The following is a 16,791-nucleotide window of genomic DNA, read 5'->3' as shown; positions in this document are numbered from 1 at the left end:
AGCCAAAGCAAATTCCTGAGGGTGGGGGCTGAGTGGGTTTCAGGAGGAGACAGAAATATAAGTGATTAAGGAGATGTTGCAGCCTTACTATTAACCTCTGCACAACCAGTGTGGCAGGTATGGAAAGATTTCAAAGAGGCTGTTCACTGATTACATTTTTGTGTGTGGGGTTTACATGTCCTTTAAGGGTATAGTTACCATGCTGTGTAAAAGTAGAGTGAAGCATTACCAGTGATGTTGCCCAGGGCAACCAATCAGCAATTAGATTTCAACAGTTAGAAAACCAAAGCAAAGCATCTGATTGGCTGCTATGAGCGACATCACCGGTAATGTTTTACTCCACTTTTTACACAGCATGAAAAATATACCCCATAGTGTTGCTTTAAAGGAGAATTAAACACTAGCCCCCATTTCACCCCCATCCATGCTCCCTCCCCACAGCATCTAATCTTATCAGAAGTCTCTGTGTCCTGACCTGCCATAAATTTGCAGAATTACACAGCGGATTTCAAAGGTGTCTTCTAATGCTCTTGTTAGACCACTGGCATGGATCTTGGAGGAGTATGTGCAGTTGAATCCACATTCTGAATCAACTTCAACTGTGCATGCTCATGCAAGATCTATACTGACCACTGAGAGAAGAAGAGCAGAAGACAGGCAGAAGATGGCGCCTTACACTCAGCATGCAGCACTGAAGATTTATAGCAGGTTAGCACACAAAGACTTCTGCTCTTGCAGGGGAGCAGGCTGGGAATAGGTTTTAGTTCTCCTTTAAGTGTTCTTTTATCCCCATGGTACTGTGAAAAGCTGATTAAAATATTCTTGCAACCGCACCAACTTATTTTTTTCCAAGTCACTGAATATCACTGAGTAAAGTTAAATCAATCAATAATCAATTAAGAAATAGAAAGGATTATTGCACAGCTGTGCACTGTTTAGATTTGCAAAACTAAGACCCCTATCATTATAGACTCAAGGATATAATTTCAAAATATGGATCTACAAAATACTGAATTAAAGGGGGCGTATATTTATGTTATTCATTTTGTCGTAATTAAAGGACGACAGGATGAAAGGTTAATATAAATTAAAAGTAAGAAAGGCACTCTTTTTATCTAAATTCCCAGATCCCTGCTTGCGTCTCTGAGATATGGTGCTGGCAGCCTACAGCAGTGTGAAGACTACAGTGACATCACTGAAATCTCCCTGTCCTTCCTGTAGGCTGCCAGTGGCAGCCTTCCTATTCTCTGAGCATGTGTGTAACTTGATCCTGTCTCCTGTTCTGAGCTACACATGCCCACCAGCCAATCAGAAGCGGATCTGGCAGAGGGGAGGGGGGAGGGAATGAAACACATGTGCAGTATGAAGCAAGGAGGGAAAGGAAGGGAGAATACCTTTTTAGAGATGGCTGCCTGTTCTAGAAAATGTGAAGTAAGTGTGACTGAGTAAATATTTGATTAGGTGAGCCAAAAGTGTGGCGTTTTTACTAAACAATAGGAGGACTATTGGGCAGTATGCTTTTTAAATTTTGACTTGCATTCTCCTTTAATTTAGATCACTTTGTGGAGATCTGTTTTTACTTTGACATGAAAGTAAAAAAAAGTAATTCAGTGTCCTATGTCAAACATAAAAACTATATACAGTCACTCTCTCCTTCAGTCCTTCTGTTTACCATCATCCATTATCAGACAGATCATACATTCTAAAACTTACCTGAGTACAAAACTTCTAAATATGGGATAAAAGGCCATACAAAAAAGGTTATGTATACATTGAGAAATGATCCTGTCTCATGAAGCACAAGTTCAGTCTAGACATTAAACAGACAACAGACCTCTTAGGTCTAAGGCCTGTGTGGTATGTTTGGGTGTATTTATAGCATAAACACATGGAACTAAAGCACCTGAAACCTCCCCCACTGACATATATGCATTCTCTTATTGCTTTCTGGAAATGCAAAATAAAAGGTTTTGAGGCATTTAAATCGCTCATAATGCCATGTGTGAATTTGCCCAAATTCTGTTTTTAAAAGGAGAGTCTCTTTCTTTAAGAGAACAGGCTTTCCTAGGCAGTAGTCTCATGATTTTAACATTAAGGGGGCCCATTTAATAATGGCTGGATTTTTTTTCCCAATTAAAAAAAATTTGGCGCTAAAAGTCACTGAAAAAAGTGACTTTCGAGATTTACTATACAAACTATATAAACAAAACTGTTTATCTGAATCCTAAAATACTCCATCTAAAACTTGTCAAGAGCATGTAGAAGCTTCTTTGCTTTGAATCTTTAGAGGTTTTTGGATTTTTGACGCTGGCTTTTGTGCAACAATACGAAAAAGTCGAGTTTATAATTGCTACAAGTAGAAAAATATGCGGTTTTCATGATTTTTACGCACATGCTTTTTCAGTGTTAGACATTGGTGGAAATGAATTTAATCAAATGTTTTTTTGTTTTTATTTTTTTTAAAAAAAAGAGAAAAATTTGAGTTAAGTAAATCTGCCTCTATGAGTCATGGCAAATGTGGTTGATCTTTGCCTAGCAAAATAATGCCATGGATTTGTTCTGCTTATATGGCCACAGAAGTTATATAAACAAACCACCAATTACAATAACTTATGCATTTGGTAAAAAGATAAAAATCTTGTAATAACTAGGCTGGTTAAGGCTATGGAAAATCTCAGCCGTGAAGAAAGACTGCCCATTTTGGAAGGTTTAGACTAGAGAAGAGACTCTTAATGAAAGATATGATAACTGTAATATAAAGGGACTGTATAAATTACTCTCTTAATGCTTTATTTACCATTTGGTCCTTCCAGCAGATGTGAGGTTATCCATTACTATTAGAAGAAGAGGTCCCATCTTAATATTTGTAATGGGTTTTTACAGTGAGAGATGTGAAGATGTATTCTTAGGGAATTCTTTCCCTAAAATGGTTGTACTGGCAGATACAATAGATAGCTTCAAGAAGGGGTTGGATGGTTTTTTAGCCAGGAAATAGAGTTATTAAATAAAATAGCGGTTAGTACTAAGTTGATCCAGGGACTGGTCTAATTGCCATCTTGGGATCAGAGAGGAATTTCCCCCCCCCCCCGCCTTAAGCAAATTGTACAGGCTTTAGATAGTTTCCTCTAGCAGTAAGACTGGTTTTAGACTGGTTTTCCTGCAACTCTCAGCCTCTCTATCCAGCAGTTTAAGAATAATATCCCACACCTGGGCTGCAATTCAGCCTAGCTGTGTATTAACAGGTGGTTTGCCTCCTTCCATCCCATGCAGCTTCTTTAGGTATGCCAAGCTGTTTTAAGAAGGTCAGTATCGGAGGGATGGTCAAGAGTGGTTTTTTTTTTCTGCTGGTGGACCATCCATTATGCCTGTCATTATGGAGGCAATCTGCTCCAAGTCATTGCTGCAATGCTATTTTTAAAGCATTTCAGCAGAAAGTTTCCTTTAATGTAAATAATCACTGGATACCCAGCATTAAGCATTATATAATAATTATAAATGATAAATGAGATTTTTAACCAGTCTAACAAAAATTAATACTTATTACAGGTATGGGATCCCTTATCCGGAAACCCATTACCCAGAAAGTTCCGAATTAAGGAAAGGCCATCTCCGATAAACTCCATTATAAGCAAATAATTCAAATTTTTAAAAATTATTTCCTTTTTCTCTGTAATAATAAAACAGTACTGTGTATATCCTTTTGGGGGCAAAACATTCCTATTGGGTTTATTCAATATTTGAATGATTGTTAGCAGACTTAAGCTATGGAGATCCAAATTACGGAAAGATCCCTTATCCGGAAAACCCCAGGTCTCTAGCATTCTGGATAACAGGTCCCATACCTGTACTATATAAATATATATAGTATATATTGTGAGAGATGCAATAATTAAGATCATTGTTTGCTGTGTTTTCCACTAGTGTTAGAGGTGGTATACAGTTAGCACCAGGGAAAATGCCCGGTTTTGCAGCATCTAATGCTGTTTTTATGTAAGCGGCTTGGGAAAAGCCGGATAGTCACCTATCCGGCTTTTCCCAAGCCGCTTACATAAAAACAGCATTAGATGCTGCAAAACCGGGGGGGTTAATAGGATAGGTCCTCCATTCCGTACTCTATTTAGTGTTTTCAACTGCCCAACTGGGGTAGCTGCCTGATAAGCCTGCAGGTGAAGCAATAAATAAAAGGGCTGTGGGGTTTGTGGCTTGGCACTACATGTGACCAGACGCACCTTAAGCAAGCTCAGTGTCCTGGTCCACAATATCCTGTTAATATCCGCTTCAGAAACGTGCAGAACGGAATCTTGAGAATACAAGGGGGAGCCCCTCCAAGAGTACTAATTGGGCAAACAAAGCCCAAAAAAGTGCATCGGAAGCTGCATCGCAGCTCGAGAAATACTCCTGTTACGGCTCATTAAAGATGGTGGCGAGGAGGCTACTACGCAACCACCATCACTGCCACTACCATGAGGGGAAAGCAAGTACTTCGCACGGGGAAAACCGAACCCCCTGCTGACTCTCCCCTGGTAGAACCTACAATGACTGAACTGCTAACTGAGATCAGAGCGTCTAAGAACTCCTGCACCTCCATTATATGCTGCAAGACAGATAAAATAAAAGTCGATCTATCCAAAGCTGGACTTCCAGAAGCTGAGCAACATCGCTCCTGGAGCGCCGGGTAAGCTCCATGGAGGATATCTGCAACCCCCTGCCAGACGACCTTGAAACAGGCTACTTGCACTTCCTTGGCTTTCCTGAGCGCTCAGAGGGCAGTGCCCTGGAAAAATTTATAGAAACCTGGCTGGTAGAAAAGTTTGGTAGAGAGGCCTTCTCTACAGCATTCACGGTGGAGCGCGCTTACCGAATACCAACCAAGGCCCCTATCACTGGTGCACCCGCTAGACCTCTCATAGCGCGAATGTTGAATGCGAGGGACAGGGATACGGTACTATCACAGGCTCGCAGAAAGGAGCAGCTTACCTTCCAAGATGCAAAAAACTCTGCTTTTGGATTTCTGCTGAGAAGTCTCCAAAATTTAAGGTCTTGGTTCTTTGATTGCAAAAGGTGCCTACGTGATCTGGTCCTCCAATATGCCATGTTTTACCCGGCACGTCTATGAGTCATCGAGAATGGGACTACACATTTCTTTACAAACCCACAAGAACTCAGCATAAATTGTTATATGTTTAAGGGATCATATCTGCCAGGAGTTGGGGATCTGTGCAGATCGGTGCCCGGGGAATGTTTAACTGTTTATGGTTTTTTTGTTATATGCATTGCAAAGTTCAGGTACTACAGCCCACATCCATATTTCCAGGTACCACATAAATACATAATACTCAATCTACACGTAAGATATCCTGCTAAACCCACCTAGTTCCCCCTACGGTTAAACTACTAAGCTGGAATGTGCGGGGCCTAAATGACCAAAATCAAGCTCAGGCTTGTGCTAGACTTTCTCAAAAAATCTGGGGCCAACATATTCTTATTACAAGAAAATCACCTCCAGGGGAAAAAAATGCTGGCACTTAACGCCCATGGATTGGTTGGTATTATCATGCACAATTCTCCACTCACTCCTTGGGGGTTGCAACCCTCATTACCCCCTTTAGGCTGGGGAAGGTGGAGCTGGACCCCAGGGGTAGATATGTGTTCATATACGGTTTCCTGCAAGCACAGGAGGTAGTGATTGCAAATATCTATATTCCACCCCCCTACCAGGACACTTGCCTAATCCATCTCATCAGCTTTGTAGCAAAACACCCCCACGCAGCTGTGATTGCAACCTGACCTAGATCAGCTGAGAAGGGGCAACAGCACTACCCATGATACAGCCACCAACATACTAAGTTTAACTAGCTCAGCAGGCCTGACCGAGGGTGTGGCGGCACTTACACCCACTTACAAAGCAATATTCTTGTTTCTCCCAGTCGCACACAGTGCTATCAAGAATAGATATGGCATTTGTCAACCAGGTAGCACTTCCCAGAGTTCAAGTAGCCAAATACCTAGCCAAATACAGTGACATTATTGGACGCCTTAAAGACATATACTAGAGGCCTTTTTAACTCAGAAATAACTACTTTTAAAAAGCAATCCACAAACGTACAGCACCAACTAGAGTTTGATATTCTAGAACTGAAAGCAGAAGTAGCAGCAAATCCACACATAGATAAATTTAACCAGCTAAAAACAGCGCAGAAAAAAAATGGAGACTTTATTAAGGACAAAACGCTAGCCCAATATAACTTTATGAAACTTAACGTTTTGAAATACGGTGAAAGGGCAGGAAAGCTGTTGGTTCATCTGGTAAAGATGCAGTCCTGCCCCCCCCCCCATGCTATCACGCTACTAAAAACGGAGCAGGGTTCCTTCACGACTGACGCACCCACAATCCAGCAGGAGCTGACAAAATTCTATTCTAAACTCTATCTAGACGCTTCAAACACAAATACGATAGATATCTTTCTTGACTCCCTCACATTACCGAAACTTAGCGTGGAGTACAGAAAATTTCTGGATACTGACATATCCCTAGTAGAAGTGCAAGAGGCGATTGAGTCCTACCCGGCTGGTAAAGTGGCAGAAGCAGACGGCCTCCCTGTGGAAAAAACACGTCAAGACCCTGGCACCTCTTCTCTTAAAGACCTATAATGAAGCTTTAAAAGAGGGTCACTTACCTCCTTCTATGTACCAAGTCGCCATAGTTCTGCTTCCAAAAACGGGTAAGGACCCAACCTTACCAGAATCTTACGGGCCAATATCTCTACTTACAGCAGACATTAAAATTCTGGCCAACCGACGCTTGGGAAAACAGCAATGAACATTAGGAGATTGTTGCTAAATTTATCACACATGCAAAGACAGGGGAGAAAGCCATTGCGGCCCTTGACATTGCTAAGGTCTTTGATACGGTTGAGTGGCCTGGCCTTACTTATGTATGGTAATAGACAAGCTTGGGTCTGGCAGTAAATTCGCTGCCTTGGTAAGGCTACTCTACAAATCCCCCACTGCATCTCTTAGAGTTGGGTCTGACAACGCACCCCCATTTATGCTATGTAGAGGTACTCGACAGGGTTGCCCTCTGTTTGCCGCAGCTGTTCGTCAGCATCCCAATATGCAAGGCTGGGTTTCCCAAAATCGCATAGACAAGCTGCAGCTATACGCAGACAAAACCCTTATTTACCTTAGGGACAGAGGGCAATCTTTAACCGAGCTAATAGAGCTCACTGAATTATTTGGCTCTATATCAGGGCTAAAGGTCAGTCAAGCCAAATCATTGCTCTTCCTGGTAGACCCACAACAGACTAGAACCAACCCCACAATATGTCCACTCCCCATAGTAAATTTACCTACTTAGGGGTTGAAATATCACTACCCTTACCCACATACTATGACCTGAACCTAGGCCCAATGCTTAACTGGATAAGTGCAAAATTTGCAGCCTGGAACAACATACCTGTAGGCCCATCAGGTCGCATTCAACTCATCAAAATATTAATTCAACCTAAGATTATGTATGATCTGTGGCACACCCCACTCGTTCCCCCAAAAACACTCTTTAAATAACTGGACACCAGCATGACAGCATTTATCTGGGGGCAGGGCCGCTCTCGTCTAAGCCCATCCCATTTAAAAAGGCCTAAAGCTAAAGGGGTAATGGCCCTCCCAGACTTCCAAATCCTGTACCTGGATATCCAACTGTCGCATATGTGCTCCCACACTCAAGATGGTCCCTGCTCCGCCCTATATAATACTTGGCATACCCGGATACCCCCCTACATTACCCCATGAAAAGTTGTACTGATCCAGCCATCACAATCTCCTCCCAACCCCATAATAGCAGCAGTAAAGAAAGCCTACGATGATGCTCGAAAACTTCTTAGCTCTAGTACCATTGACCCATCTACCCCCCTGTGGTGTAACAAAACCTTAGGCAACCTGGCGGAAATGCCCCCTCCAAACAGTGGCTGGACCCAGGTATCATAGCCATCCAAGATGTGTGGGAGGAGGGTGAAATGAACCCCTTCTCGTTCCTAAAACACACTACTCCCTACCAACCTCCCAATGGTTACTATACCACAGGCTACAAACGACCCTCAAACGGATGTTCTGTTGGTCACTTCTTGCCACCTCTGAGGACCTGCTACTGTCACTTAATAGAGTGCAAAATTTCTAACCTATATAAATATATAACTAATGTTAGCTATGACTATTCTGTTTTGAAATGTAGAGATGCATGGGAAGATGACCTGGGGTACCTGGCAGATAAGCAAAGTAAGGAGGTGCTAGCAACCCCTAATCTTATTTCTATTAATTGCAAGCACGAGATGCTCCAATTATACCTCATCCACCGGGCATACTACACCCCGGAGAAACTACATAAAATATATCCAGATACATCTCCCCAATGCCTCAGATGCCAGACGGATGCTGGCACTCTATTTCCATGTCCTCTGGTTGTGCCCCCTGCTGAAAAATTATTGGGTAAAAATCCTTGATAAAATAGGCTTAGTAACCGACAAACATCATCCCCGCTCCCAAACTATGCCTGTTGGGTATCACCTCTGGTCTAGAGCTAAGCACCGATAAAAAAACTATTCCTAGCTAAGGTACTCTTCCAAGCCCAAGACTTATTACTCTTATATACTATATGTATATGACTACAACGCTGTAAAAATTTGCAATATCTCTTTGAATACTATCAAATGTATAATGTTTGTACTTATTGATGTGATTTGTTTGCAATAAAACTTACCTGAACAAAAAAACAAAACAAAACAAAAAAAAAAGCTGTGGGGGTTGGTTCTTAACTCAGAGCGAGTCACTCTCAAAGCAGGGCACAGGGCAGGAAGGCTATCTGCCTGTGTTTGAAACTCCCAGAGGGGCCGGGGGTGCCACTTGTCACTGCAAGGAGCAGAGAGAGCCGTGACCAGGTGTGTCAACCAGGCTTAAGGTGAAGCCTGAGGGTTCACGAGTGCGAGAATCACCCGAAGTGGAAGTTACTGTCCCTGAGAGCTTTATGTTGGGAAGAATTTGCCCTAAATAAACCTGTGTTTTTCCTAAAGAACTGGTGTCCCTGCCTCTATGCTCCAGATCCTCTGCTTACCTGCCTACCATAGCTAATTTCCCCCAAAAACTACATGTACAGACAGGCAGTCAGCATGTCACAATATACACTGCTCAAAAAAATAAAGGGAACACAAAAATAAGACATCCTAGATCTGAATGAATGAAATATTCTTATTAAATACTTCGTTCTTTACATAGTTCAATGTGCTGACAACAAAATCACACAAAAATTATCAATGGAAATCAAATTTATCAACCCATGGAGGTCTGGATTTGGAGTCACACTCAAAATTAAAGTGGAAAAAAACACAACAGGCTGATCCAATTTTGATGAGGCTCAGTAGTGTGTGTGGCCACATGCCTGTATGACTTCCCTACAACGCCTGGGCATGCACCCACACAAATGGCTCATCAATGATGGCACATCAATGTGAGCTGTGGCAAGAAGGTTAGCTGTGTCTGTCAGAGTAGTGTCCAGAGCATGGAGGCACTACCAGGAGACAGGCCAGTACATCAGGAGACGTGGAGGAGGCCGTAGGAGGGCAACAACCCAGCAGCAGGACCTCTACCCCCGCCTTTGTGCAAGGAGGAACAGGAGGAGCACTGCCAGAGCCCTGCAAAATGACCTCCAGCGGGCCACAAATGTGCATGTGTCTGCTCAAACTGTCAGAAACAGACTCCATGAGGGTGGTATGAGGGCCTGACGTCCACAGGTGGGGGTTGTGCTTACAGCCCAACACCGTGCAGGACATTTGGCATTTGCCAGAGAACACTAAGATTGTCAAATTCGCCATTGGCGCCCTGTGCTCTACACATCTGTGTAGAGCAGGTTCACACTGAGCACGTGACAGACGTGGACAGACGAGTCTGGAGACGCCGTGGAGAACATTCTGCTGCCTGCAACATCCTCCAGCATGACCGGTTTGGCAGTGGGTCAGTAATGGTGTGGGGTGGCATTTCTTTGGGGGGCCGCACATCCCTCCATGTGCTCGACAGAGGTAGCCTGACTGCCATTAGGTAACGAGATGAGATCCTCAGACCCCTTGTGAGAACATGCTTGTTCCATCCACCAACACCACATTGCATCACAGACTGTCCAGGAGTTGGTGGATGCTTTAGTCCAGGTCTGGGAGGAGATCCCTCAGGAGACCATCTGCCACCTCATCAGGAGCATGCCCAGGCGTTGTAGGGAGGTCATACAGGCACGTGGAGGCCACACAAACTACTGAGCCTCATTTTGACTTGTTTAAGGACATAACATCAAAGTTGGATCAGCCTTTAGTGTTTTTTTCCCACTTTAAATTTGAGTGTGACTCCAAGTCCAGACCTCCATGGGTTGATAAATTTGATTTCCATTGATAATTTTTGTGTTGTCAGCACATTCAACTATGTAAAGAATGAAGTATTTAATGAGAATATTTCATTCATTCAGATCTAAGATGTCTTATTTTTGTGTTCCCTTTATTTTTTTGAGCAGTGTATATTGGGCTTTAAAAGCAAAAGTGTTATGCTCTACTTACCTAAGACCCTGCTGATGAAAGGAGGCCTTTTAGATTCAGGGAGATAGATTCCCATGAAGTAGACAGGAATCCCAGACAAGGCTATGCCAATCCCGATAAGAGAATTCACAGTATCACTGTATAGTGGAACAATCACCAGAAAGACCGTACACAGGCAAAATACGATGGGGTAAAACAAGCTGAGCTGTAAAAAATAAAGGACAGGTTGGTTTACTGTGCATATAAAGGTTAATGATGAAAAGCATTAAAATGTATAAGTTTAGAAGTAAATTTCTGTAAAATGAAGGTTGTTTTTTTTTAATAAAATACAATTCTATTCTTAAATTCAAAGACTTAATATTTATATCTTGCTAAAATAGGTTTATATCCTGACACAAATCCCATGGAGTATGAAATAAACCAAATAGATAGCCCAACTCAACCATGCATTGTCTGTTTTTCATATGTGGTTCAATAACAAAGGGAATAACAGGCATACATTAGTCTACTACAGGAAATCTACTAAATGACCCTGTGTGTGTGTTTGCTTTATAATAAGACCAGATTTTCTGAACAAAGACAGAGCTGAAATCTTGAATGTGCAAATAACAAACACTCACCTTGACTGGTCGTGGTAGTTCAGGCTTTTTAATGCGCAGATAAATCTGACCAGCTATAGACAGTCCAACAAAGAACCAATAGCTGAAACTGTAATAGTTGATAAGCTGGAAGACATCTTTCACAGCCAAATAGATAAGGGTAGCAACACACTGTGTAAAGAGCATACTATAAATATAATGAACCAGGAGCCCACAATAAAAAACTACCAATGCTGTTTATATAAAATACCTTAGCTAAGCCAAACTAAACTAATTGGTATCCTTAGTTTATATAGATAAATGAAAATATGCAAAGAACAAATGTTATGTGCATGCATTAAAGTATGATTAATATTGTACTTAGAAGAAATAAATAGATAATATCTACTTTTAAAACTGTAGATTTTAGGTTTCACAGCATGGCAGCATTCTGGTAGTTGCTAAACCAGGACCCCTTGCCCAAAATAACTCTTGCCAGTCTCCATTTCTTTCATGGCCTTTTGGAGATCTTGAAAATTACCTGGTCATTTTGCTGCCATTATTGCTTACAATATTGCTATTCAATAGACATTGCTTGCCTACCAACAAATCAATGGCAAATTTACCCAAAACAATGAATTCATCTCAAGACAGATCTGTACATATTTCTATATGCATATATCTAACAATGCAAATGCCAGTTAACATCCAGTTGAGAATGCATAGCTATATTTTTACACGAGCTGGCATTTAGTTTGACTAGTTCCCCACTGCCATGTGGAATGTATTTACAAGCATTATGTGTAAACTTTCTTACATTAAACAGCAGTGCAGGCACAGGAGTAAACCTCTCTTGATGGATCAAACACAGCATGTCAGGCAGATGTCCCTCCCTCGCACCCACAAAGAACAGCCTGCATAAAACCATTAACTTCAGTTAACAAGGAAAGTCAACACAAAAACATTTTATTACAGGAAAATTGATTTGACTTGTAAAGTATGCCTACAAGTTGCAGCATGCATAACATTTCTCAGTTATACTGTCTGTGGTCATTACAGTATTATGTGTAAGCATCTATTTCTTTTAAATAGGTTTGATACCGTAAAAATGTGCTTAAAAAGTGACCCTCGGCTTATACTCGGGTATATACGGTATAACCAATATGTGAAAGCTTCCTTCCGTGATTTCTACTAACCCACCCGTCCGACTCCATTGTGATAGCCTTTACGTAACTGACGAGTTGATCGCTGCGCCGCACACCCTTTCTCCGCCCTCTAGGCTAAAGACGTGTAGAATAAAAGTCTGCTGCCACAGCAGCAGGGCCCGCGGCTTAGCGTGATGCAACTAAGAGGCGTCTTGGTGCTATTGCTTTGCGGCCACTAGATGGTGCTGAACTGTAAGCGCATAGCAAACGTAGTCAGCAGTCAGTTTGGTTTCAAACCTGTAGCTCGAAAATCGCTTGCCATGAAGTGGAACGATAGTTGTGGGGGCAGTGTAGGATTGGCAGGCACACGCTCTTTACAGCTGTGGGAATGTACCCTGGTGTTACAGCGAGCCGTTAAGGGATGCGTTGCCCTCAAATTCGTTGTCGTAAGTACTTTATTCTAATGCAGAATCGTGTGTGCTAAGGGTTTGCTCAAATGTTTGTGGTAAGTGAGACATGTTTATTAGGTGCTGATTAGCAGAATCCATAACAAGATGTTCCTGGGCCTCACAGCTGAAGTCCATCAAAGAAAGTCCAGAATGTGATCTGTTTTACCTATAAACATATATATTGAAATTGCTATTTATGTAGGTCCCCTAAACTCCTGCCTCCACCTAGGTCCCACACTTCCAATAGCAAAGATGGAGATAGTGACAAATGCTACATGTAGGGTATCTAGGCACATTCAGATATGTCATCTCATCTGTATTTATCAAGAGTGTACTCAAACTACATGCAATATAGTCGTTGGTTGGTCGATGAAATTGAGGGGCTTATACTCGAGTCAATACGTTTTTCCAGTTTTCTTAGGTAAAATTAGGTACCTCGGCTTATATTCGGATCGGCTTATACTCGAGTATATACGGTACTTTAGTTAGAGAGGGTTAATCTGTAGTTGCTACAGTTTTGTCTGTGCTGCCAAAAACAACAGTTAGTACTAGTGGTTGTATTTATAGTTTATGTATGTGAGTGTATAGATTGGTAGGTGTGGGTTGGGTGTGCTGGGTTTACTTGGATGGGTTGAACTTGATGGACACTGGTCTTTTTTCAACCCTATGTAACTATGTAACTATGTATGGTTTTATTCTGACTGACTAAATTTAATGACTGCTGTGTTATTTTTAGTTGGTTATGCTGAGTAAGTAATAAAATAACCATTTCTTGAGAGGACTGTTCTAATTAATCATACTTGTCAGCGCACCTGCTGTGAAACTTTTAAACTCAATTTCAAAGAAAACAGGCTGCAATGTATAACAGCCAGGGATAAATTATGCAATCTGCTTTATGCCTGTACTTTTGTGCAGCTGGTTTGTTTTATAATTGAGAATGAAATGTTTGCATGTTAGAGAAACATGCATTGTTTCATGAAGATACAATCTTTGGGTGATGGCACATGGGGAGATCTGTTGCCTCCTGATGCAAATTCAGGCAGTAGCACAGATTTAATAGAAGGTGACAAATCTCCCCATGTACCATCACCCTCACATTTAGGGCCTAGCAGTATGCATAATTAGTTGTTAAATAACACAGGACAATTAAATTCTCTTGAAAGTATTATAGAGGAGGTATCCTACATCCACATCACCTGGCAATGTCAACATACTACCTACTGGTATATTTTATTTAGGAGGAAGTTATAAAAGGGAAAACAAGTACTAGCAATATACTACCAGTACTACCAGTCTGCAAGTAAATAAATAAGTAAATAATAAATTATTTATTTAAATAATAAATAAATAAGTAAAGTACTACCAGTCTGCAAGTAAAAATTTAATTGTTGCTAGGGGTTACAAGACCTGATGCAAAGTTTTTGCGCATTATTTATTTCATAATCCCTCTAAGAGGTATTCCGCAGGACAATATCTCTGTGCTTAAACCACAATTGTTATCAGGCTTTTATTTCAAAACAATGTGGAAGATATGATCAATCAGACTTCATCGTTGTATAGCGGTAATGATTTAGGATTGGGGCTAATGGCTGTTTACCATAGCATCGCGGATTTAGACATACTAAACCTGAGTAATTTTGCTTCATAGCTGTAACACACAGAAACCAGTCAATACATTTCTGATATTTATATCTCTTGTAAACCTACTAAAGTTCATGCATGTTTTCATTTGTACTTTATAGGGTTATGGGTTTAGAAAATTAATTCAAGGTTACACTGCACGGTCATACATTTACTATTAGTTAAAGTTTTATGCTGATTCTTTTTGAGAACAGTAACTTAATCAAAAATAATAATGGTAACTAAATTAAACCAAACAATTATAAAAGGAGAAGGGCAAAATATTCTATTAATAAGCAGGGCCATCTTCAACTCATTTACTAGTTATCACTCATATGTAATATATATATGCTTGATGTATATTTGATATGTTGTACAGCACTGTGAAAGTTGGAGTTATATAATACCTTTGCCAACATATATACTAAATTGCACCAGTGCAGTTAGTTGGAGGTAGCGGTTATTAATGGCAAAGTGCTTTACCTGGAGGCAGCTAGAATGGAGGAGTTAAGTCCACCAAAACAGGAAAGTGCCACAGCCACAGGTATTGTCCAGCTGAAAACTCCATATACCATGTCAGCGAAGGTCTAATTATAATGGGAGAAAAGGGGTTTGGAGGTGAGATTACATGGGTTTTCTTGCAGAAAATTAGAACATTAAAATGACTAAGAAAAAAAGGGAGGAAACAGAGAAACAAAGTAAGAGAAACATGGATAAAAAAATAAGTATGTCATCCTGAACCAACATATTGGCTTTACAGAATATTTATTATTAGCCAGTCAGAGATTAGAACATTAAAAACCCACACTGGAGTTGCCATTAACCAATAAATAAATCAAAAGGCCTGTTACAGTTTCATACTGGCCACTTATAGATTGTAACATCTACTTAAGTTGTGTTTTTTACACAAAGTAATACAATGAAATTGGTAGTAAAATCAATTTTTCCTTCGCTGTACCTCTGATACAAGTGATGAGCCTTAACGGGCACAATTTTGTCTTAGTGCTGTCCAGGAATTGCATCCAGGGTTTTTTTTAAACAAACACTTAAGTCTGGCAGAATGTCCTTAGTAAATACATCTTGGAAACATCCTCCAACTGTACAGACAGCATAGCTGTACAGGTATGGGACCTGTTTTTCAGAATGTTTAGGACCTGGGTTTTTCCAAATAAAGGGATCTCTCCATACAATAGTGGGGTCATTTACTAACAGTCTAATTTTTTTTTTAGAGTTTGGATTTTTAGTCACGGGGGGAAAAAAGCTGAGACTTTTTTGAGATTTACTATGCATCCAAATGGCTACAAATCCGAATCAGACAATTCACCAGCTAAAACTTGCCGAGATCATGTAAAAATCATTTGCAGATATCCCTTCCCTTTCCTGGAAGATCCTTCTTTTGCTACAAAACTTTAGAGGTTCTGGATCTTTGACGCTGTTTTGTGCAACAATTCAAAAAAAGCTGTGGTTTTCATGTGATAAGTTGAAAAATTTGCAATCTTCGTGACTTTTCTTGCGCTGACTTTAGTTCAGACTTTTTAGTAAATGTAAGACATTCATGGAAATAAGTTTTTTTTAAGTTTTAAAAATAAAATATTAGAGATTTAGTAAATGTGCCACAGTCTACTAAAAAAAGTCATACAAAACTTTTAATAAACACAATTGTTTTGCCTACAACAAGGATTAATGATATCTTATTTGGATACTTAAGTACAAGCTACTGTTTTACTTGTACAGAGAAAAAGCAAATATTTAAGAAAAAAAATCTTTGTAACTTTCTGGATAATAGGTTTCTAGATAATGGATCCCATACCTGTAATACATTTCAGGAAGTCCTCACATTACAAAATATCGTGTGGCAATATACTTCCAGTTTATTAAAAAAAAATACTTTGTAATTGCATAAAAAGTATACCATTTTACATAAAGGTGGTAATAATAAATAATGCAAAGCTTTGCTCACGTAAGTTAACCCATAGCAAACAATCAGCTATTTGCTTTAAAACAGCCAACCAGTGAATGGATAGCTAGAGCTGATGCAAAAGTTGTGATTTCTATTACTATGTCATATTATGTCCCCAGAAAATGGTAACATTTTGTTACTGAAGCACTTTTTAAACAGCCATGAGCAATTCTGTCCAGTTTCGCTTCGCCAAAAAATTGGTGACTGTATTAGTTAATATATTGGGTTCTTTTATAGCAAGTGGAAAAACACAAAGGTATGTTGATCCAATTTTAAAGTCAGGAAGAATTCAGAAGAAGCTCAACTAGAATTAGGCTAGCAATGCTACACTAAGTGGCATACTCAATATAGGATTTTAAGGGGCATATTTATGAAAGGGTTAACTCTGACTTTCTCTTAAAAAAACTTTATACACATGAATAGAGTTTTTACCAGCCAAAAACAAGCCCAGCATTTAAGGAAGCAGTATAG

The 16,791-nt window shown here is 40.3% G+C and overlaps 1 protein-coding gene across 2 annotated transcripts in view; it reads right to left on the bottom strand.

Annotated features, from left to right (window-relative positions):
* slc7a6 (solute carrier family 7 (amino acid transporter light chain, y+L system), member 6) overlaps positions 1-16,791 on the bottom strand; it is a 46,975-nt gene that overhangs the window by 3,744 nt on the left and 26,440 nt on the right. For both annotated transcript variants that reach the window (NM_001017197.2, XM_012961184.3), the window contains 4 exon segments: positions 10,590-10,773; positions 11,189-11,338; positions 11,964-12,060; positions 14,844-14,947. In NM_001017197.2, the coding sequence (NP_001017197.1) occupies positions 10,590-10,773; positions 11,189-11,338; positions 11,964-12,060; positions 14,844-14,947 (535 nt within the window).

Source organism: Xenopus tropicalis, chromosome 4, assembly GCF_000004195.4.
Source record: "Xenopus tropicalis strain Nigerian chromosome 4, UCB_Xtro_10.0, whole genome shotgun sequence".
NCBI classification, from domain to species: domain Eukaryota; kingdom Metazoa; phylum Chordata; class Amphibia; order Anura; family Pipidae; genus Xenopus; species Xenopus tropicalis.
This window is presented reverse-complemented; position numbering and strand designations above follow the sequence as displayed.